This window comes from Hibiscus syriacus, unplaced genomic scaffold (assembly GCF_006381635.1).
Source record: "Hibiscus syriacus cultivar Baekdansim isolate YM2019G1 unplaced genomic scaffold, ASM638163v2 tig00014773_pilon, whole genome shotgun sequence".
Lineage (NCBI taxonomy): Eukaryota > Viridiplantae > Streptophyta > Magnoliopsida > Malvales > Malvaceae > Hibiscus > Hibiscus syriacus.
The window spans coordinates 408,430-434,183 of NW_024062337.1; the positions used below are offsets into that span (position 1 = coordinate 408,430).

At 32.4% G+C, this 25,754-nt stretch overlaps 1 protein-coding gene, 1 long non-coding RNA gene and 1 pseudogene across 2 annotated transcripts; 1 reads left to right on the forward strand and 2 right to left on the reverse strand.

Moving 5' to 3' along the window:
- Positions 1–250: 250 nt before the first annotated feature.
- Positions 251–2,873, reverse strand: LOC120207473 (annotated as a pseudogene).
- Positions 2,676–22,092, forward strand: LOC120207474. Its single transcript, XR_005524215.1, has 3 exons — positions 2,676–2,686; positions 20,713–20,717; positions 21,959–22,092. It is a non-coding gene; the product is annotated as an uncharacterized LOC120207474 (long non-coding RNA).
- LOC120207472 lies at positions 21,352–22,473 on the reverse strand. The gene is made up of 3 exons (XM_039206932.1): positions 22,357–22,473; positions 22,019–22,290; positions 21,352–21,619 (listed from the first exon to the last, which is right to left on the reverse strand). Exons 1-3 carry the CDS (start codon positions 22,459–22,461, stop codon positions 21,574–21,576), a joined length of 423 nt encoding a protein of 140 aa, XP_039062863.1. The 5' UTR covers positions 22,462–22,473; the 3' UTR covers positions 21,352–21,573.
- Between the last annotated feature and the right edge of the window lie 3,281 nt (positions 22,474–25,754).

Consider the following 25,754-nt stretch of genomic DNA (forward strand, 5'->3'; position numbering starts at 1 on the left):
ATAACAATTGGTTCAGAAAATTACGAACAATACTACTTTGTATTCATTTTAGACTATTAAGAAAATGTTGATTAATTGTGTTGGTGAATATATGTTTTACTTGTCAGAATTGCACATAGTGTTATGTGGAGATGAAAATATGGATTGTACTTGCGTGGCATTTCAATAAGTTAATTGGGATTTCAACCTTGTATTTAATTGGATTTTCACTGCATGTATATGACCTGTGAGAAAACAATCAGTGCTAGTGTTAGTCCTTTCAAAATTGAAGCAATCAGTGCTAGTCCTTTCAAAATTCTTTTGCTACCAATGCCCTTTGGATTTGTAGGCAAAGCTAAGTTAGCCACCCTTTTCTGTTTTTGTATTTTGTTAAATCCCAAAGGAATTCAGCTAAGGGATTTGGTTGCTGCTGCTGCTTGTTGAGGTTGCTCTTAAACATCTTCAGCTTCACGGCGTTGGGATATCTTGAGGTCACCCCCTATTTCTCGGTCATCTTCGACTTTTTCTCATCGGTGTCCCTCTCCTGAGTTAATGCCCTGGCCAAACCCTGTTTCGTTTTCTTGTACATAAGCATGAAAGTTGTTTCTCGAAGGCTTTATCTTGGAGCAGAATACTTGTCGGAAGTTGTTGAAGCAGCCACAATCATATATTCGGGGCCTTGCTAGTCCTTGTCCTTGGTACAGAATCCGAAATGTCTCACACGTGGTCTGAAATAAATATCAGAAAGGACACATGATGAATATTCAAACTATCATCCTTCTTCAAATATATGAATTTACCACCACGGTTGGCTTGTATCGTTTACAGATAACAGGATGCTCACCTGGTTTGCCAATAAGATACAAGAGGAAGCAGGTTAGTCCTCCAACAAACCAAAGGAAAATGAAGCAATAAACCATTAGTACAACCGAAAGCGGGGACTCTTTTATTGCCTTCCTCACCGTTCTGTAGTCATCGGCAAGGAATTTTATGTTCAATGCAGACATTGGAAGGATGAAGATGCAGAGGATGGTCGATGACGAAATGAACAGAAAGAATGACCGGTAGTTGAGCTGCATATAGATAAAGAGTAAAAAGTTAAGACAAACTACTATACAATAATTGAGCAAGTCTTTCTCGCAATGACGGTGTTTATCAACATCAATTACACTACTTCAGTTTCCTGTTTCTTTGGCAACATATTTGAAGGTAACAAACTGGTTTCAGCAAGCAAATAGTCAACTACTTAAAAAGTGGGACGAACATACCAATCCGATGCACTGGCCTACCCAAGGACAATGATGATCAAATCGCTCCATGCAGTTATCACATACAGAGCAATGTGAGCAACGAGGCGGACGATTCAACTGACATGTGATACAATACTTCACCCTAACAAGCACACCATTGACAATGACTTCTTTTGTGGGTGGCAGTCGTGGGGTTGGTGTTTGTCTACCGACATCAATCGAAACTGAGGAATCGTAGCATATTTCTTCTGTCGGTGGATGTAGATTGCGAGGAACAAATCCAGGGTCTCTGGCGGAGGTTAGAAGCAGCTGTACTAATACCTATCATAATGAATCAAATAATTACAGTTGAAAATTACTCCTACTCCTACATGATCATAGGAATAAAAATGAACACACAAGGCTTTTATCAAAGGAACTAACATAGATTGTGAAAACTACTGTCACCATTAGAATTGCATAGCCAGCGATATTTCCTGACTTTTCATCAAAGAGGTTCCTTGCAACATTTGTACAGAAGATAACGGGAACAATGATAAGCAGTCAGGTGACAATCAGTGACTTAGCATCTCGACCAAATATCAACCTCCCCTTGAAAGTAAATTTCTGCAAGATGAAGCCAAAATAATATATATATATATATATATATATATATATATATATGTGTGTGTGTAGGCGTGCGCGCGCAGAAAAATCCACAAATTAGGGTAATGCTGATAAATATAATAACTCAGGACCGTAACACAAGGGTTTCTACTTTCTAGATATCGAAACATATGAACTTATAAAAACGTATCTAAGCACTTATGTACATGTATCTAAATATGCAACATAGACAAATATGCCTTCATACATTAGGGTCATTTTGCTGAATCCGGAGAAGAAGAGAACTAATATTATTGAACAATCAAAAAAAAATATCAATAATGTTTCTGAGTATCAGTTTATATATGTACTGGTGTGTAATTCATCATTCCTCAAGTTCAAAAATAGAAATATTAGCTTCTAGTTTACTGTTCATGTACAAGACAGCTCATGTTCACCTCTCTCCTCAAGATCAAATCATTCAAGTTTTCTTTTGAAAATTTTCCATCATAGTCTTGATATTCATAATGGTAGTATCTGATTAACATGCCAATGAACAACCTATCTATCCTGTGAAATGGTACAAACAAACATGTACTGAGAAAATAAATCAAAGCATGAGTATTGACAAGCAAATCAAACTCAAACGGAAAATTAAGCATGGGGAAGCACAGAAAGCATGCATTTTTGCCTTTCCAAACTTCATACTGACGCTTAGCCATTATGGAATGTGTTGAGATGAAGGGTTACCAAGTTGGGATGACAAAAGTGAGGAATATTTGAAACTTGGTTTCGGCCATTTCTTTTTGTAAATGAGAGGAAGAGAAAAAGAGGCGGTTCTGGGGTTCAAAATGAGCTGGAAAGAATGATGTGTTTTGTGGGATTTTTAAGATTTTACTTTTGGTTCGCCACTTTTCCTTTTACACATAACCCATTTTTTGGTTGTCGGAAATGCTGATTATTATACGGTTAATATACAGTGTTACAGGAAATATAATAAGATATTTAATAAAGTCGGTTTAGCGCTATCGAAAATGTTGAGAAATAATAATGTTGTAGGTGGAAATCATGAAGAAATGTTAAAAAAATTGCCAACTGGCAAACTTAGCTTGTTGGTATGTATCGATACCATTAAAATATATATCGATACATAATAATATATCAGGTAAAAATATGAGAAAACCGGGTTCAATATGACAAAACCGGTAAAGCGCCACCAGATATGTTGAAGGTATCGATTCCATTCAAATAAGTATCGACACTTTTGGAATTTAAAAGAAAAGCAGTAATAGCGCCTATAAAATATCGATACTTTATAAACAGGTATCGATACTTGTTGAAAACATTTTGATGTTTTGATATAACAAATAAAGTACTATTGAATTTTAAGATTTTATATTCGATTTCAAAATTAATATTCGAGTAAATTATTCGAATATCAAAATATTACTCCAAGTTTTCAAATGGCAATTTTAAATCCTTACTTAAGTGTAAAATTGTGTTTTAATCTTAAAATATTTTTGAAACAACTTTACAAAGTATTTCGAACTTTAATCGGGCCATAAAATAATTTTTACAAAGGGATGTACTGATACACTCTTGTATGTACCAATACACCCTCTAAATCGAATGTAATCAGTGTATCGATACATAACTGATGTATCAATACTCGTGGCTCCGAGAAACATTGAATGTAATTAGTGTACCAATACACCTGAGATGTACCGATACACTAGGTCAACTAACGGTCGAAATATTTGAATTTTACATTGAGTGTACCGATACACTTGATAGTGTACCGATACACCTACACTTCCAACAGATTTTTTAAGTGCAAAACATACAACAACGGCTCTATTGACTTCACCAATGATCCCCAACGTTCAGAAGTGATCCAATGTGTATTTAAACAAGCTCAGGAGCCATTAATCAATAAGAATTGAAAAAGAATCAAGAGAGAAAGTATCAAACATCAAGTTTGTGAAATTCAAGTCAATTTTCCTTCAATATTCATTTTGCTTTCAAGAACACATTTTGTGCTCAATTATATTCATCTTTGAGTGTTCCTTTCTTGTTCTAGAATTGTGCAAACAATCTACCTTGTGAGGTTTTTCTGTAAAGTTTTCTCTTTGGGAGAGAGTGTTCTCAAGAATTTGGGGTATAATTATTGAGGGAGTTGTAAGGTTACTCTTTGTCCTCAAAAGAAAGAACAAATTAGTGAATTTGTTAGAAAATCCTTAGTGTGGATAGCTAAGGTAGTGGACGGAGACTTTGGTTTAGAAAGTCGAACCACTCTAAATTGCTGTGCAAATATTTTCAATTTTCTATAAAAGCTTCCACCAAAATTTTTATTACTAATTCTACCCCTCTTGATCGATTCATCGATCGATTAACTCAACAATTGGTATCAGAGCTACACTCATGTGAAGGTTTAACCACCTCTTGAGTCGATTCGGGAAGAGTTACATCGATATTCAAGTCATCAATAGCCTCCACTTTAAACTTCGACTTCGTTCTTGATTCTCAGCCCGTCAACAATCCTCCTTTCTTCAATGGAGCTAATTATGCTTATTGGAATAATAGAATGAGGTACTTCATTCAAGCAAGTAACATGGGAGCATGAAAAATCATAGAGAACAGATACATCGTATCATCCACTCATTTAAATTTGTGGAGAGAAGAAGAGACGAAAATGTTCCAGCTCAACTCAAAGGCTATTCATATTATATTTTGTGCTCTTGGACCAGATGAATACGAGAGAGTTTTATCTTGTACAACCGCCAAGGAAATATGAGATAAATTACAAGTCACCCATGAAGGCACAAACGAGGTAAAAGAATCTAAAATTAGTCTTCTAACTCATAGCTATGAAAATTTCAGGATGAAACCGGATGAAGATATCAAAGCTATGACAGATAGATTTTTTGTGATTGCCAATGGTCTCAAGTCATATGGAGAGATCATTTCAAATGAAAAGTTTGTAAGGAAGTTAATATATTCTCTTTCTAAAGCTTGGCAATCGAAGAAGATGACGATCATCGAAGCTAAAAACCTAAAGTCTTTAACTCTCGATGAAATCATCAGTTCTCTCATCACGCATGAAATGATGATTCAAGAAGAGGTAGACCTCGAGAAGAAGGACAAGACAAAAAAGGAGACAGAGAAAAAGAACAACGTCGGAGTTGCTTTCAAATCTACAAAAGATGAGAGTGATTCTGATGACGATGACAAGGATATGACATTATTTGTCAAACGGTTCAAAAAATTAATGAAGCCCAACAGAGAAAGAAAATTCAAAAGAAATGAAGGCTTCAAAAATAAACCAAATGAGAAGTATCCGAACATTTGTTGCGAATGCAAAAAGCCTGGGCATGTTAAATACGATTGCCCGTAATTAAAGAAGAAATGTCAATCAAAGAAGAAGCACAAGGCACACGTGGCTACTTGGAGTGATGATGAATCATCATCAAATGAAGAGGAATAAGAAGTAGTAAACTTGTGCTTGATGGCCATCGGGGAAGATTCTCAGGTAACCTCTAGCTCATGTAATTTCGAAGATTATTCTTTTGATGAGCTGTTAGAGGAATATACTGGGTTGGCTTCAGATTATGAGAAATTATTTTTGAAATACAATAATGATATTTCAAATTTGAAAAACGAAAATAATCTCATATCCAAGACTAACTTTGATCTTGAGAGTAAGATTAAAAATTTGCAAATCAAACTATATGAGTTTGAAAAAAAAATTATTGATTTACATAACTTACTTTCAAGAGTTAATGATGATCATTAAAAAGAAATTGATGATCTTAAAACTTCTTTTAATAAAGTTGGAATAAAACATTTTGAAAATGGAGAAAGTTCAAAATCCAACTTTGTTAGAAAAAAGTTTTAAAAACTACAATCATAGAGGTCCCCAAAGAACCTCTAATAGAAAAATCATTAGAAGTATATGTGTTCCTAAATGACTCATTACTACTAAAGATAAGGATATCCTACACAAATGGATACCCAAGAGGACTAGGAGCTTAGAAACTAATGAATATGGACCTAAACAAATTTGGGTACCAAAAATAAAAAATTAATCTATATTTGTAGGAAAAAGAGCATTGCTAAAAGGCGCAAAATACAAGTTCAAATTCATGGTTCCTTGATAGTGGATGCTTAAGACACATGACCGGAGACAAGAGCCAGTTTATAGAGCTTAACGACAAAAATGGAGAAGTGATAACCTTTGTTGACAACTCAAAAGGTTACATTGAAGGTATAAGTACTATAGGTAATACATCTTCCATACAAATAGAAAAAAATTTATATGTGAATGGGTTAAAGCATAATATATTGAGTATTAGTCAATTATGTGATAAAGTATACAATGTCTTATTTGAAACTAATGGTTGTAAAATTGTTGACATTGCATCTAATCGAATTATGCTTGTTAGTCATAGAATAGGAAACTTTACATGGTGCAGTTAGATACAATAAATATTACTAACTTGTGCCTAGTTGCTAAGGATGAACATGATAGTTGGTTATGGCATAGGAGACTATGACATACTATGACATACTAGCATGAGTGTTTTACAAAGACTAATTCAAGGAGATTTAGTAAAAGGGTTGCCAAAACTAAAATTTGACAAAGATAAAATCTGTAATGCATGTGCTAAAGGAAAACACAAAAGAGCCTCCTTTAAATCCATTAATGATGTATCAACTAGTAGAGTATTACAATTGATCCATATAGATTTTTTTGGGTCAATTAGGATTGTTAGCTTGGGTGGAAAACAATATTGTTTTGTATTGGTAGATGACTATTCTAGATATACTTGGGTTTTATTCTTAAGTACTAAAGATGAAGCATTAGAAAATTTCATCACGTTTTCAAAAGTAATCCAAAACGAAAAAGGTTATTTCATTTCTAGTGTTAGGAGTGATCATGGTACTGAATTTGAAAATCTTGGATTTACTGCGTTTTGTAATTCTTATGGTGTTAGCCATAATTGTTCAGCACCTAGAACCCCTCAACAAAATGGAGTTGTTGAGAGTAAAAATCAAACTTTATAATAAATGGCTAGAACCATGCTTTGTGAAAACAATTTGCCAAAATATTTTTGGGCGGAAGCCACAAATACCGCTTGTTATGTTATAAATCAAATAATGATTAAGCCTATTTTAAAGAAAACTTCATATGAACTTTTCAAAAATAAAAAGCCTAACATTAGTTATTTTCATCATTTTGGATGTAAATTTTTTTGTTTTAAACAACGGTAAAGACAATCTTGACAAATTTGATGCTAAAAGTGATGAAGGAATTTTTCTGGGTTATTCCTTAAATTCTAAAGCTTATCTGGTATTTAATAAAAGAACTCTAGTGGTAGAAGAGTATATACATGTTTTCAATGATAATCCCCTTCTGATGAAAGATTCTTGTGTTGATGATGACGTAGGTATTGTAAATACAAATGACGTTGGAGAACCATCATCACAAGAATAAATGAAAGATGAGAAAACTCACGATGCTCTCGAGAATCTAACCATTGAAGAAAGGAAAATCTCTTACCCAAGAGAATACAACTATGTCAAGGATGGTGAAATTATAGGTGATCAATCCAAAGGGGTAACAACTCGACATTCTTTTAGAAATATATGTAATTATGTTGCATTTATCTCATGCATAGAGCCAAAGAGTATCCAAGAAGCATTAAAATATGAAAATTGGATTATGGCTATGCAAGAAGAATTAAATCAATTTGAGAGAAGTAAAGTATGGACATTAATTGAGAGGCCTAATAACAAATCTACTGTAGGTACTAGATGGGTATTTAAGAATAAGCTTGATGAAAGTGGTAATATAGTGAGAAACAATGCTATGCTTGTTGCTCAAGGCTATACTCAAGAAGATGTCATAGATTATGATTAAACATACGCTCCCGTAGCTAGAATGGAAACAATTAAGATATTATTAACATTTGCATGTTTCAATGAATTTAAATTATATCAAATAGATGTTAAAAGTGCATTTTTAAATGGTTTTATAAAAGAAGTATATGTGGAACAACCTCTTGGTTTTGAAGATTCAAAATTTCCAGATCATGTTTTTAAATTGACAAAAGCTTTATATGGTTTAAAACAAGCTCCTAGAGCTTGGTATGAATGATTGTCAAACTTTTTAATAGAAAAAGGTTTTCCAAAAGGGAAGGTTGACACTATATTATTTTTAAAGCGAAAGGGTAAAGATTTATTAGTAATTCAAATTTATGTTGATGATATAATATTTGGTTCTACTAATGATGCTCTTTGCCAAGAATTTTCTAAGCTAATGCAGAGTGAATTCGAGATGAGCATGATGGGGGAGCTCTCATTTTTCTTGGGACTCCAAATCAAGCAAAGAAAATATGACATCTTCATCAATCAAGCAAAATACATCAATGATATGCTCAAAAAGTTTGGATTGGAAGATGAAAAATCCCAAGCCACTCCAATGAGCTCATCTACAAAGCTTGACAAAGATGAAAGAGGTAAATATATAGATTTAAATTATATAGGTCTATGATTGGCTCTTTGCTTTATCTAACCGCAAGTAGACCGAACATAATGCTTAGTATTTACTTATGTGCTAGATTTCAATCATGTCCTAAAGAATCACATCTAAAAACCATTAAGAGGATCTTTAGATACCTTAAAGACACTCCTACTTTAGGACTTTGGTATCCTAGAGACTCTAACTATAGCTTGCATGCCTTCTCTGATGCGGATTATGGAGGATGCAAAATAGATAGGAAAAGCACTTCCGGTACTTATCAATTCCTAAGAAATATGTTGATTTTGTGGTTTTCAAATAAACAAAATAGTGTTGCATTATCTACCACTGAAGGGTATACATTACAGTAGGTAGTTGTTGCGTACAAGTTTTATGGATGAAATAACAACTTTTAGATTATGGAATTGAAATTGGTACCATACCTATCAAGTGTGACAATACTAGTGCTATTTGTCTCACTAAAAATCCCATCCAATACTCTAGAACTAAGCACATTGAAATTAGTCATCATTTCATTAGAGATCATGTCACTAAAGGAGATGTAGTTCTAGAATTTGTTGATATTTTGCATCAAATAGCTGATATTTTTACAAAACCTTTAGAAAAAGAGAGATTTTGGACACTTAAGAGATAATTAGGTTTGACAAACCTACATTGACTTAGTGTTTAAAATAATTTTAGTACTTTTAATTAGAATTGAAAAATTCTTATAAAAAGAACACTTTTGATTGCATTATTTGCTAATAGTTAGGGGGAGTATATGATCTTTAGTGAAAATTAATTATATGTTCAAATAAAATTTAAAGATAGATTTGATTGATTGAACATTGTTAATTTTTGAAATATGAGTTGCCAATACCACTAGAGCTAATTAATTTAGCATTATAAGTGTTTAGAAACAGATCTTGACATTTTTATGCAAAGTGTATCGATATCTATGTATCGATACACTATGAATGTGTACTGATACATTCCTTGAATGTGTATCGATACACTCAGGAGTGTATCGATACACTCAGGACTGTACCGATATACCCGTTGGGTTTAGGGTTTAAATCCCTAAAAATAACATTTTTGCAAAACCCATAAATACTCTAAAGCACCGTCGTTTGTCCCTCTCTCTCACCCTACTCTCTACATTGATCAAAACCTTCAATCTATAATCAGAATTCGATAGTTCTTCAACTTCTAAACTTGTTGGAATAATCAAATTGGTGCAATCAACATCACATTTTCACTCAATCCAAATTTTCAATGTAATATTTCAAAAACCTCAATTTTATTAATTTTGAACTTAGGACTAGTTTTCATTAGTTTTAGGTTGAATTAGATATCGGGCATTGTTTATATTATGATTCTAAACTAGATTCTACAACTAATTTCATCAAACACATAATATTTTCCAAAAAAATTTAAAATTTTTGAAATAAAAAAATTTGTTTTTAAAATTGTTGTTTTTGATTTAATTATGTTGTTTTTTTTGAAAATTATACATAATATGATTTTTCAAACATTGTTTTCAATATAGGTTTCAAAATTTTCCCATTAGGATTTTTTAGCGAACATTTAATATTGAGGACTCATATTGAGTTTTGAGAATTGATATTATTGGATACATATATTTTCAAATTGCATGTATTCCTTTATCCCATTCTGATTAAAAACCATGTCTCATTCCAAACGCCCTAGGACTTCGTTTAGTCGGTCGTCAAACCAACCTCAAAACCGACCTCCTATTCCACCTCAAAATCCAAACCCAAACGCTCCCGATATGAATATCCTTAATTCTTGCTTTAACCAACCTGGTCATCAAGAAGATCTCTACCATAGGTTCGTTAACTCATCAGAGTCATATAAAATCCGGGAAGAGCGTATCCCCTCAATCCAAGCTATGGTCGATATGAAATTTCAATATCTTTCTACCCTTAAATCTTGGAAATTTGATAAACTTTTTCAGCTCAAACCTATCGTTTATCACCAACTAGTCCGCATTTTCTATTCCAATGCGGTTTGTGTCCAAAACGAGTCTCGAACTGCCACCGTAGGATTCGATCCTATCTCTTAGGTCAATTCGTTTATATCGACTCTGACACAAATGCTAACACCTTTGGTTTAGAAAATGAGGGTTTAGATAACGAAAAAGAAATTGTGGCTACACGTTATAAAGCTAAGGCTAGTGCAAGTACCTTGTTAATTCATCACGAGCGTTTTCTTCATTTGATCATCTCTTGGTGGTTTAGACCATCCGGAGGTAGGCACTCTACCCTTATAGTTTTAGATTTATGGTGGATACATTGTATCCAACATCGAAAAAAAATAAATTTACCACAAATCATTTTTGGTGAGCTAGTTGAAACCTTAAACAACGTTCCCTCCAAATACATAGAAACCTTAATTTACGGTTGTCTTCTTAGTAATTTGTTTATCAAATCCATTCTTTGGGTCCAGCTTGATGTAGCCATCCCTCTTAAAAACCCAATAAATTTCACAACCTTGAAGAAATTGGATGGTCCGGGAAAAAAACAATAGGTTCGATCAACCGAGAAAAAACAAGGTGCTAGCTTTTCACGAGCTGCTCCAGAACCGGCATCGGCAGCTGACGATGATCCCGAGCTTGGAAAACTAATATGAGATATTGATGATCTCGTACCCGATGACGAGTCGGTCCAGCAAGAGGATCAAATGTCTCCATATTTTCGATCGTTCTTGGAGTCATTTGATATGAGGTTTGCATTCATAGAGTCCTATTTAACCGCTATGGGGGCTCAACAATTGGAAATCCAACGAAAGATGCGCGCCAACAACGAAGCTATTAACGAGAAACTACATGCGCTTTCACTTGATATGGACGCTATGTGATTGCGTTATCCTCCTCCCGATCCACCTATGGATGATTAAACATTTTCTTGCTTAGTTTTCTTGGATTGAATTTGAACTTATTGTTAAAACATTTTGAATGTTTTGGATTTGTGTGTTATGGATGTTTGGATGATTAAACTTTGATGTTTATATATATATATAATTATTTGACTTTAATTGTTTGAATTTGGTTTGGTTGAATATTATTTTATATGTTAAAAATATGCATCATTCACATTTTCATTACACATTATTTATGAATATTGATTATGGACTAATGTCTAATCTTTATCTTGATTGATCTTAGTAGTTTAAACTATAACTATATAAATCAATTGGCTATTTTTTCTTAAATACTTGTTTAAAAATATTTTATAGTCTTTTTGATTTAACAAAAAGGGAGAAAATAAAATAAACTAAGGGGGAGTAATTTTCAAAAATGATTTCAAAAATGATTTTCAAAATAAGGGGGAATAATTTTCAATTGATTTCAAAAATGATTTTCAAAAAAAATCTTAAAATTACTAAAATATTTTTTATATCAAAAAAGGGGAGATTGTTGAAAACATTTTGATGTTTCGATATAACAAATAAAATACTATTGAATTTTAAGATTTTATATTCGATTTCAAAATTAATATTCGAGTAAATTATTCGAATATCAAAATATTACTCCAAATTTTCAAATGTCAATTTTAAATCCTTACATAAGTGTAAAATTGTGTTTTAATCTTAAAATATTTTTGAAACTTTACAAAGTATTTCGAACCTTAATCGGGCCAGAAATATTTTAGAAACCATGATGAATAGATCGCCTATTTCAGTTGCCACCGATGCGGATAGGGCAATGCAAAGGGCTATAAAATCTGTTATCTCTTCCATTAAGCACAAATTATGTTCTTGACATCTTTCTCGCAATGCACAAGCTAACATTGATGACCCAAAATTTACAGCATCATTCTCAAAATGCATGGCTTCCTGGTGGACAATCGAGAAATTTGATACTCAATGGCGTTCAATTGTTTCAGAATTCAATGTCAAAAAACATCCATGGGTGATTGAAAAAGGAAATACTCGGCACTTATGGGCACAAACATATCTAACCGGTCATTTCTTTGCCAATATTTGCTCAACACAAAGGTGCGAGTCTATGAATGCTTCACTCGAGATTGAACTGAAAAACAAGAAGATATATTTAGATGTTATTCGTTAATTGAAGAAGGAATTAGTATAATGCATATGAACGAGTTGAAATCAGATTACTTAAGTTCTCAGATGAAACCCTTCCAGATCACAAAACTAATTAACCTTTAAAGTCATGCTGTTGAGATTTATACGCGCAAATCTTTTCGTTTGTTCCAAGAAAAACTTCAATGGGAGACATTGTACCGACTTCATGAAGAGATTCATTCCTTATCAGATGAATGTCAAAATTACATTTTGACAAAGTATGAAGAAAAAAATAAGACATTTGAAATCAATTTTGATTTTGGTATGAAAACCCTAAATTGCTCGTATAAAAAATTCTACCCCAAGACGGCTACATTACATGGGACCCCCCAGAGAAAATAAATAACCACCATATTTAATCATACATTGTTGAACATCGAATTGCTCTACCAAGGATCGACACAATTCCCTTCGAATTAGTCAATCCCTTACTCCGATCAAAGATCCAAACCCCATTTCTTCGAGCACATTAACTTTATTCTTCTCCTTAAGGTGTTCAATTAATGAGTTCACTCTTTTTATGCTGCACCTTGTCGACACTTCCTACATTTTTAAAAAATATATAATGTAATTGTTCTTATATATATTTTATCAAAGTATTTACAAGTTTAATGAATACCTTCTTTTCATTTGTTTTCCTCCAAACTTTGTGTTCTTGTCTATCCATCTTTGACCGTGTCACGTAAGGTACCTTCTCAGCCTCAGTCATCGACTTCCATTTCTCCAACACATCATTTTTCACCTAATATTAAGCATAAACGTTTCTTAATCAATACATTAACGGTAAATAATACTCAATGTTAATTTCATTTTACATAATGAACCGATATGATTACCAACTTCCTTCATCTTTTGTCATTTGATCATACTATCAACATTTAAAATTTGTAATCAATTTAAAGTTCTTAAATGCTTTAATCTAATTATCATTTCAACAATAATAACAAAAATACATTAATACTTACTAGAAGTACATATATCCACCCTTTGGTTGCTTTCGACTCTCGGTCTCAATTTCAAAGTCATATTCGCCAACAATAATTGCAAGATCCGTTAACTTCATTTTTCCTTCATATATCAGTTTACGCAAATCAAAATCAAATACTAGTCACATACAATTTATTCAATATACAAATATCGATAACTACTCTTCTAGTAAAACGGTTTCCTTCAAAAGAATTTGAATGACCACTACTACAAGTATCGGTACATTTATACAACCTACAATATCGTTTTCTACCTATAATATTATATACATATATCGATATTTATTTTCTACCTATAATATTATATAATCGGTCATAAATCCTTATTGGCTTCGAAATCTCCAAACCAAACCCAAAAATCCTAATCCCTATTTTCTTCAAACGAATGAGAATACTCAATACCACAAGTATCGGTACATTTATACAACATACAATATCATTTTCTACCTATAATATTATATAAAAGTATCGATATTTATCATCTACCTAGAATATCACTTTCTACCTATAATCGGTCTCAAATGCTTCTTTACTTCGAAAACTCCAAACACATAAAACCCTTATTTCCGATTACTGTAATAATAAAAAACTAAGGTTTTAAAAGCGTACTTTTCGATTCGACTACAACAAACAAACAAACAAACATCGCTTTAAAAACGCCTTTTGAAATACAGCAACAATTACACTTCGATTTCAAAACCTCGGTCGTGTTCTATCTATTTTCAGAAGAAATTTAGCTGTGCCTTTTATATTTTAACCGGATATGTTATTTATATTTAATCAACATAATTACCCAAGTCTCGATACTTTTATGTCAGGTGTTGATACTTTCGATACGTTATTTACCTATTTATTTTAAATGTATCGATACTTTCTTAAGTATACTTATTAAAGTATCGATACATTCAATATATCTGGTAGCGCTTTACCGATTGTCATAATGAAACCGATTTTGTCATATTTTTACCTGTTATATTATTATGTATCAATACATATTTATAAAGTACCGATACTTTATAGGCGCTATTATTTTTTTCTTTTAAATTCCAAAAGTATCGATACTTATTTTAATAGAATCGATACATTCAACATATCGGGTAGCGATTTACCGGTTGTCATAATTTTACCTATTATATTTTTATTTATCAATACATGCTTATAAAGTATCGATACTTTATTGGTTTTATTTTTTCTTTTCTTTTAAATTCCAAAAGTATCGATATTTATTGGAATAAAATCGATACATTCAACATATCCGATAGCGATTTAGCGGTTTTGTCATAATGAAACCGGTTTTGTCATAATTTTATCTGTTATATTGTTATGTATTGATATATGTTTATAAAGTATAGATACTTTATAGGTGCTATTATTTCTTTTCTTTTAAATTCCAAAAGTATCGATATTTATTTGAATAGAATCGATACATTCAACATAACCGGTAGCGCTTTACCGGTTTTGTCATAATGAAACCCATTTTGTCATATTTTTACCTGTATATTGTTACGTATTATTGAGTTAATCAATCGATGAATCTGCCAAGAGGGGGTGAATTGACAATAAAAATTTTGGTGGAAGCTTTTGCAGAAAATTGAAAATATGTGAACAGCGATTTAGAGTGGTTCGACTTTCTCAACCAAAGTCTACGTTGACTACCTTAACTATCAACACTAAGGATTTTCTAACACAATTGTGTTATGGTGATGATTGACACCGAAAATAGGCATAATTGGTCAACCATACAAATTATCTTTATACGTTGTGTCGAACGCAATTACATCACCGAAGCATGTGTAATCTGATCTCGATGTAGAATCCGACCAAATAAGATTATGCAATGCTCCTAATTCGTCTAACGATTATGTCATAAAAACTCGGGATCATCATGTTTCTTATAATCAAAACAATAAGCGCATTCACATCCCCATTCAAGATTTCCTTTGTTTTACCTCTTTGAAGTGCATTGTAGAGGTCTTTATGTGTAAATCCAACATTATGATAACCCCCTGCCTACTGCGTTAAATAGTTGATTACTTGTGACGTGCCAACACCGACGTCTTTCAATGTTATTGCTCATCGACATTAGCCTTACTCACAACTCTATTAGAACGCATAAATGGTGTCATAGAAGGTGTGCATAATTCATAATTATGTTTATGAGAAGACTTACTTACAACCCACTGATTGTTTGTATTTATTGTTGTAACTACGACTTTAGCCTTATATCATGTTCTTGTGACTGACGTATGAGCACGTTGACGATCAACAATATTGACTTTGGATACTTGAAACCCTTCTTTTGAATAACAAAATTCTTGTGTCTTCACATTCCCTTCCATATCAAGCCGTGTTGTTCCATGACGTGCACTAAAACCATGTTTCCATGCGCATCCATTGTAAAAGTCTTAAGCTTGATAACGTGAAGAGAAGAGCTGACCAACCAATCTGTCAGATTATCAACAATATGTACTTCATGGTATTCATCGGCTGGCTTAATATTGTCTGATGCAGTATGATCCATATGAAAAAAATTTGTTTGTGCAAGTTCAGTGGTCCCAACGGAAGTTGATGGAGATGTAAGTAAAGGTTTATAGAACAGCATGTTTCAGTGGTGCTTTCAATAAGATATGATCGTTGAAGGGTGGGCACAACATTAATTTCTTATGAATTTCAAACAAGTATATCATATCTGCAACACCGCCGGCAAGAAAACTTGTAATATTTGATGTTAATGGTGTCATTGCCTACTTCTCAAGAAATCCAAAAGGTTTTAATTATGTTCATTTGTATCCATTATTTTAACATATACACGTATAACTTTAATCTCGTTTTCTTCATGTTGCAAATGTTATCATGAGAGTATGAGTATATGAATTTCTACATTTTGTTTAGAAAATTTTGTTGTTGCATTTGGTATTCTAAGATGAGGTTAGCATTGTTAAGCAATTGAATTACTATAGACAAAATCATTAATATACAATTAGATGTTAATATTCGAAATTGATTACAATCTCAGGCCTAACATCGACGTGCACTTCAGAAGCTACCTTTGTTGTCTGACCAGTTTCTATTCATTTGGGTAAGATGAATGTCATTAAACTTTGTTGACTTTTATTTGTTTATGATTCCTACATATTTATGTTCGACTGTCTATAAACAGGATCAATGAAAGTGCAAAAAAAAAACAGTGTTACCTACTTTAAAGATCTCCATGATGTTTGGAATGCGTATCCTCATTTTAAGGCCCAAAATACATTGTTGGTCGATGATTCAGCGGGAAAAATGATTTATAATCCGATAAGTTACATTTATGCCATATGTTTTTACAGTTAAATAGGTGTTCATACATTGGTTGATTAACAATTTATGTTTTTATATAGCAATACAGTTACATATGTACACATCCCTTTGACGTTTCCTATTCAGAGCACAATGCTTTAGGTATGACACAAATTTATTCCTGCTTATACAAATTTAGTTTCTTGTTAGTAAAATTGCACCTGATTAGTTTGATAATTAAAATTATTTATATATGGCATCATAAAAAGGCGGTAACATACGAGATTATTTGGAAAATTTGTGGAATGCGTCTAATTTTCCGGACTTCGTTAGAAATAACCCTTTTTCGTCGGATTAATTTCTTTGTGGGTATAATATTTGAACATTGTTATGTATAAAATTGTTGTGTATGTATGTTTGGTTTACTTATATTGTGTGTATATTTTCATTCGATTCACATAATACACATAATGCACTATTTTCAATTTAAATATAATAAAACATATAACACAGTAACTGTGTATTTTAATATTCCACAATATAACATGTGACTTACAAAGTAAATATTCCATTTGGATGAGTTGTACAAAGATAACAATCTAATTATCTCATCTTTTATTCTCTTCTCTTCCTCTTTTCCATGAGAGTACTTATTCCCATGTGAGAAGTGTGACAACTCCATCAACTCACAACTAAGTTTTGAACTGAATCAGTATTGTCTTTTACCAGTTTGATGGTTCATAACGCATGTTACTTGAACTGTATGAATCAATTATGCAATTTTCATGTTAAATATTACACTGCATTTCATGTTCATTTCATCTTTAATTAGAGTTTGAATTTAAATATAAATTTCGGCTCCACTATAAATATGAGCTGAAGCTTTTGTTCCATCCAAACAACAACTTACTCAATGGATGCATCGAGAGGTAACATCAAATTCCATTTCTAAGATAACAACCATCTTTTACAATACTTATTAACTTAGACAATTTGAATGTTAACATTGATTATTCCTAATTTACATTATTTTTCCCCCCAACTTGAAACGCGAGGGAAATCCCGACCATAATAATTTTGAGTAACAAACAGGAAGATTGGATATCCAAAGAACACCTTTCGGATATTATCCATTTCAGCCACCTTATTGAGATAGGTTAACCCTAAACTAAAATCATCAGAGCAAAACATACTAGATGTAGAAACAGCTGCAGATTTAAAATCTCAACGGTGATGTATTTGGTTCTCGTTAAAGTCTAAGAAACGGTTCGGACGTATGATTTGGGTGGTATACGGGAAATGCAACAAAAGACAACTAAAAATCTCGATAATTGAGGGCTACAACTTGTAATAATAATAAAAATAATTAAATGATACACGTGTATAAAATATCGATACTTAGCTAAATTAACAATGTAAACATTAAAATTTTACCGGTGCAATGATAATAGGCGTACATGACAAGCGTCTTAACTTGTCATTTACGACTATTTTCATTATACCGGAGCACTTTTATCCGTTGACATTGTTAATTTATCTATTACTTTAAAGTAATAGCTTTTGAAATTCCAAGCACCGGTACTTATGAATTACGTATGTATCTTCCATTATTTAACATTATTATTAAAAGATTTAGCATTCAATTCTCGAGAATTTTTTGATGCATTTTTTTACATTTCCCGTGTAGCACCCAAATCATAAGTCTAAAATGCTTCTGATGCTTTAAATGTTTAAGAACCAAATGGATCACCTTCGAGATTTTAAATATGCAGATGCTTCTACTTCAGCTATGTTTCTCTCAGATGGTTTCGGTTTACAGTTCTCCTATCTTCATGAGATGAATGAAATGGATAATATTCGAAAGGCATTCTTCGCATATCAAGTCTTCTTGCTTGTTACTCAAAATTATGATGGTCGAGATTTCCCTCGTGTTTCATTTAGGTTGATTGCTCCGAATATATAACGACATTTGATCTTCGAATCATTGTTGGTTGATTGGTCGGGCTTTTATATCCATATTTGCTCTCTGTATAACGATACATTTGAGGATTGCAATCAAAATATCAATACTAGTTATTAATGTATTTTATATCTGCATGCAAATGTATCGATACACATTATTAAAGTATCATTTTCTATAATCTCCACAATAAAATTTCCATTCTTAGAATTTCTAAATCGGTTAAAATTTGAGAAAACGGTAAAAAATTTAAACAATCGATGAAATATAACAGATTGAAAATGGACACAACTGGTTTCTATAATTTCGCCTATAAAGTATCGATACCTTACAAACATGTATCGATACATGACAATATAACATGTTGAAAATTGACAAAACCGATTTCAATATAAATAACTTAACAGGTAAAAAATTGACAAAACCAATTTTCATAACTAAGCTTATAAAGTATCGATAAAACGTATGAAAAGTATCGAGTCTTATAACTTTGAAACTGATTACTTTAAAGTAATAGGTAAATAAATTATGTAAACTATAAAAATATACAAGTTTAATGGTAAAATACATTTACATAAATTATCGATACATTTTGTATATGTATCGATACTTTTATGTATCGATACTTTTTGTCTAGTATGTTTCCCAAACAAGATGAACGTAGGAAGTATCGATACCAATGACACATGTATCGATACATGACAATATAACATGTTAAAAATTGATAAAACCGGTTTCAATATAACAAAAAGGGTAAATTGCTACAGGCTTTGAAAAAAAAAAAGAAACATCTCGAAAGTATCGATACCGAACATAAAAGTGTCGATACTTCTGTAAGAGTAATGGTATCGTTTTAAAATAACATAACATGTTCATCTTTTTAACAAAACTGGTTTCTATAATTGCGCCTATAAAGTATTAATACACGTATGAAAAGTATCGATTCTTAAAATTTCAAAGCCGATTACTTTAAAGCAATAGGTAAATAAACAATGTAAGTTGTAAAAATATATCGGTTTAATGGTAACATAAGTTTATATAAAGTATCGATACTTTTTTATATGTATCGATACTTTTTTATATGTAGCGATACTTTTTGTCCAGTATGCTTCTCAAAACTACATGCACGTAAGAAATATCGATACCAATAAAAATGTATCGATACATAATGATATAAAAGGTTAAAAATTGAAAAAACTGGTTTCAATATACAATGTAACCGATCAATAGATACCAGTTTAATGGTAACATAAGTTTATATAAAGTATCGATACTTTTTGTCTAGTATGCTTCTCAAAACTACATGCACGTAAGAAGTATCTGTACCTATAAAAATGTATCGATACATAATGATATAAAAGGTTAAAAATTGTTAAAATCGGTTTCAATATACAATATAACATATTAATAGATACCGGTTTTGAAAAAACAAAACGTCAACAAAGTATTGATACCGTACACAACAATATCGATACTTTTGTAAGAATATTCAATATAAATATTGGGTTACAAAGGAAACCCTAATCCAGACAACTCATATAAAAGACGACTAGTTTTACAGGGAAGTTAATTGATGTAAATAGTGGTAGCGCATTTATTGAAGCGTAGTTGTTTGTTTGTTGATGCAATCGAATCGAAATGTATGTTATCAAAACCCTAATTTTTTAGTATTGCATTCTTCGGAGATAAAGGTTAGGTTTTTGAGTTTGGTGTTTTCGAATTAAATAAGCATTTCTTCGCGAAGATGATGACCTTGAAATGGACCTATTATAGGTTGAAAGTTCAATCTTTGTTCGCGAAGATGATGACATTCAAATGGAGCCCCAACGTATCAACATTGAAGTAAATTGAAAACAACCAGTAAGTATCAATGCATTCATGTAATTATTCCTGAAATGGTTATTGGATTAAAGTTTTTAAGAACTTTTAATTGATTACAAATTTTTAATCTCTAAAGTCTGACTGAATGCCAAAGGAAGCTTATAATCATGTTGACTGCATAGCCAATAAAACCCCGTTGCAGGGTCCAAAAGATAAGCTAAGAATTGGTAAGAGAAGCTTTCTTTGAGGGTTTAGGGAGGGAACCCCTCCCACATAAGAAGTGCATAATTGAACATTACATATAATAGTTGTATTCGATTCTTGAAGAATTGTTCTTCATTGTATATAAGCATAGTTGTAATGATATCCGTTCATGTTTCGAAACCAATTAATTAGATGCATGCAATACCCTATATCCTCGAGGCAGAGGACAAGAAATCTGACACTTTTAAAGATTTACCAAGAGCGGTAGCTTCTACTCTGCATGAAGACTGAATCTAGATTCAACATCGTCATTACCAATTATGCCTATATTGCCTGCTGAATGATAGGATTTGAACACAACTGCGAGTGTTTTACAATATAATCCCGACTTCAAAGTGATAAAAGCAAAGAAGTTGAATGATAAAAAAAACAATATCATTTAATTCGAGTTGGAACGCTCTACGAGGAAACACTCGTATTAAAATAAAACCTCTTCTTAAGAGTTGTAATAGGGATTATATTGATTTTTACAACCAAACTTGTAGTTGGTATGAACCAACACATTAAGAGGCGTACTAAAATGCTAGTTGCAAACTGAAGAAGGGAGAACAAAGTACGAGATTAAAGCAAACAAAAAAAATGTACAACTCTTCAGGATGACAACCATAACTGGTTTACTAGTTTTCAAGTCTTTACATATGCAATATTAAACCCCATAAAACACTACAGAAAATAAATAGCAAAGTCGAAAACATACCAGACATGAAAAGAAATAGATCCAGAACATAAGTAGCCGCAGTGACAATGCTAAAAGATAGCACCGACGAATTACTCCATAATTCTTGGGGCAGCAGCGAAGAGGAAGCTTGTCAGAGCCATTCAGATGTCAGCTTTGCTTTCCTCCCTCTCTCTTCCTACTATTTCACTGCATACGAAAAGGCAGAAATATCATACACAATGAAATGATGAGTCTCCTCGAGTAGAATGACCTGTGTTACCTAATTCGCCCCCACCCCTACCAATCTCCTTTCAATTCGTTCGTGTTCCAATTCGGTAAGGAACGCGTATTAGAACGACGAGATTGGTGTATTAAAAATCCAGCACAATAAAAGATATTTTAAACCATATTTTTAAGTATTCAACCTAATTAATCCAAATGTTAACAGAGTTAGAATTAAATTTCAAATTCATCGAAAACCACCAAATTTTCAAAATTTTCAAAAAAAATTAATCCGAATTTTTCGTTTAAAATCGTTATGACAAGACTTTTATATACAATTATTAACAGTATCAGAAATATTGAGTAAGTAGTTAATAAACCAACCGGAGCATTTCAGTGAGAGTGGCCGCGGTACTCAAGTCGTCGGCTTCCCTTGCTTTGAGGATGCGAAACATAAGAGCAAGTTTAACCTGAGTCCTCGCACTTTGTTGGATTACGAGTCTAGTTTCCCTCTTCAATTCCTCGCACTCCGACTCAACCATCTCAAATTTTTCTTTAACTTGTCTTTGCCCTTCCCTGATGCTCTTTTGCTCCTCGCTTATCTCCTCCATTTCTGATTTCAACCTTTTGAAGCTTTTTTCCATGTTCTTCATCCCCTGATCACCATATCAGTTATATAATTGTAAACCGAAATCTGAATCTGCAGCAGGAAGTATAATTACCTGCTTAGCCTTTGGTTTGAAACGTTTATTGCTCAGCGCGGAAGTCTGGAGACGGCAACGTAAAGAGAAAGGAGCCATTGCTACAGATGCAAAGGGTTTCCTCATACACTAAAAGATAGATTGATTTACTGAAATATTTCTCTCGTATAGTTATTATATACTTAATATTATTAGGTTGTCAGACTCGCGTCATCGCGCGAGATCGCTCGACGAAGAACCAGAGTCGCGCGACTTTAGCCTTTTGGTAAAATAAGTTAAATGCGCTGTTGTTTAATTGATTGTTGCTTCCTCCGCCCACTTGAAGGTGGACCCCTTTTAGATTCGAAAGTCTAAACTATTTAGTTGAATTGGACAAGAAATAAATATAATATAAAAGTATATTAAATGAATTAATTTTGGCGATGGTAATATTTGAGTTATAATAGTTATAAATAGTTTATTCATTCTGATTTGAATAAATGATTTAGGGTCTGTTTGTTTTCAGGAAAACCAATTACGGGAATTGGTTTTCCTTCAATTCCCGTGTTTGGTTGCCGTAAAAGCTTGTGGTCAATGTAAAAACAATTCCAGTCAACGTAAAATAAACTCCTTTTGCCCGTAAATCAACTTACCATGGAAAAATCGGGAATTCATTTTACGAACCTGCCTCCCATTTTTCTTTGCCTTTGATCTCCTTCATTCTCCGATCAACTATCACTATCTTCCTTCTCACCAACAACAAAATCAGCAGATTTTTCCAGCAAAATCAAGGGAGGCGTTCTAGGATTCCAAGGTAATATTTCGAATTCCTAATGTTCTTCCTCCCCTTTTGCTTTTCTCTTTGATTTCCAAAGGTAAATCTCTTTAAAATGCACCAATCGCACTGTCATTTTCCCTCTGTATGTGGTGATAGATTCGGTAACCACAGAGGTCGAATTTCATGTCGGATGTTTTTGGTTCTTAAAACCCATTTTTATAACCCATAAACATAATAGAATTCATGCTTATGAATTTTTTGTCTTTTTCGTTGTTTACTGTCCATATACTTTCCATATTACCATTTAGGAGGTCGAACTCAACTTTTCCTGATTACCATTTCCAGATTACCATTCGTCGGTTTCTTCTCGCTCGCAAAGCGGAGTCCGATTGTTATCACTGACTTGTAAGTTCTGTGTTTCTGTTAATTCTACTATGTTTATGGGTACGTTCAGTGATGGTTGGGTCTTTTTTTCCTATTCTTCAATGGCGGATTGAAAATCTTTAGTCATCGTAGTTGTGGTTTTGCTTTTGACAGTTCAAAGTAAGTTTGATGTCTAGCTTTCATGGGCTTTGGCCATGGCAGCCGATTTATATAGTCTTCCATGACAACTCTTGGAGTTGTTATTTTTTCCTTTTTTACCAAGCCCTAGTTTTGTTGGTTTCATCTTGTGCTCTGAACTATAGTTTGTAAACTCTCTCAACAATGTAACGAGTTCCATAATTACTTTCCTTGGTCACATCCCATAGACCAGTACAACCCCCTCCCCCCACACACACAAAACAAAAACAAACCGAGTGATACAAGGTCCTACTGAAAACTAAAGCCAAAAACAATATACAATAATATTGATTGTGATTGAGTTAAAGACACAAGCATATCAACAGCTAAATACTAGCACTCTGTGAACCCATGTCACATGATGGTAAAAAATAGTGTGATCTCATCAAACACCGTTAAAATTTATAATAATTAGTAGCCACATAATGAGAAATTAAAAGAGAAAAATATAGGAAAACACCACAAACAATGAACAGAGATAAATAAGAAGACTCCACAGAGACATTTCGAACAAGAGGATTAAAATACAATCCATAATCTAAACATCCCACAGACCTGTTTCTTCCCATGCTTCGAAAGCTCCAATTGAGTGAGAACATCCTTAAGTTCTTTTATTCGAAAGTATGCCAACTTATCCTACAATAGGAATATTAAATAGAAATTAGCTCTCCATGAACAATTTCTTTTCGGAAAAAACAAAGCCAGTGCAACGTGTTAGAATCAAGCATAACACACATATATATAACTACTAACTCTCGGCTTTTGAGTTTGGTTTTATACTCTGACTAACAGAATAACACAATGTTAAGTGACTTTTGAGTTTAGAACTAAACGAGAACGATGTTCTTGACATTCTGAATCACTGGATTTTCTGCTAAGTTGATGTTATCAGGATTTTTCGCAAAAATTAATATTTCGTATTGTCAATTTGTTCTCATCGATTAATATTTCGTATTGTCAATTTGTTCTCATCGATTAATATTTCTATTATATGATTTTATCTTATTAGTTGTAATATTTCTAACAGGTTCTTCTTACTAGAGTCCACCTGTACATTTGGTTAAAATTTTCTCCATTACGAGGATCGACCATTGAACCTGACATATCATTGATAACAAAAGGGAAACGAGGTATGTTTTTCAATATATGATATATGACATAAATTCTTAATAGTATATCGACATAAATTACATCCACTTTAGCTTAGGTAAAAGCTTAAACGTAATATGAACTTTAGCTTTAGGTAAAAGCTTAAACATAATATGAACTTTAGCTTTAGGTAAAAGCTAAAACGTAATATGAACTTTAGCTTTAGGTTAACTAAATTCTAATAAAACTATCATTTGGAACATTTAGGATGAGACAATGGAGATGTGAAACTGTTTTTAAAAAAAGAAGGAATATAAGATCTTGTGATGTCCTATATTTGGCATTAAAACTCAAGTTGAAATAAGCATACAAGTTGAAATAGGTAAACTAAAGATATACATCCAAGTATATCGACATAAATTACATCCACTGTAGCTTAGGTAAAAGCTTAAAGGTAATATGAACTCTAGCTTTAGGTAAAAGCTTAATACTTATGAAATAAAATTGAAAAATAAAATTGTTTAGAATTGAACTTATGAACTAGGATATTTTATCAAGTTTTGGCATGTAGTATATCAATTTTAAGCGTAAAATATCTTCAAGTTTCTAATCAAAATTTAATTAATTTGTTCACGTTTGTCTTAAAATTAATAAATATTCATAAAAATTGGACACATGTTGGAATATCAAACCAATTAAATATGTAGCTTAGATGAGTCCAACAAGCGAAATTAGGCAAGTTTGAATGCAAGTTGCAGGATCGAATTCCACTCATATGGTGGTGCAATAATCAGCCCAACTTACAGTCGAATTAACCTTTGAGGTTTCTTATTAGTTACTCTTGGGCATCATGTAGGTTACACATAACTGATTTTGATTTTCCAACTTGTTTTGAACAAATAAAAACATTATACATAATATTGAACATAATTTTATTCATAAAACAATAGTGGTTATAATTTATTATAAAGTTCACAAATTCATAAATATTATGTTCAATATTTTTTTGTAG

What these genes read in the sequence shown, in the direction of transcription:
- LOC120207472 (XM_039206932.1), bottom strand. Translation starts at nt 22,461, where the DNA reads ATGAGGAAACCCTTTGCATCTGTAGCAATGGCTCCTTTCTCTTTACGT. An exon ending in TCAAACCAAAGGCTAAGCAG is followed by an intron (nt 22,291 to 22,356) that starts GTAATTATACTT and finishes TATGGTGATCAG; the next exon opens with GGGATGAAGAACATGGAAAA. An exon ending in ACTCTCACTGAAATGCTCCG is followed by an intron (nt 21,620 to 22,018) that starts GTTGGTTTATTA and finishes TTTCGTATGCAG; the next exon opens with TGAAATAGTAGGAAGAGAGA.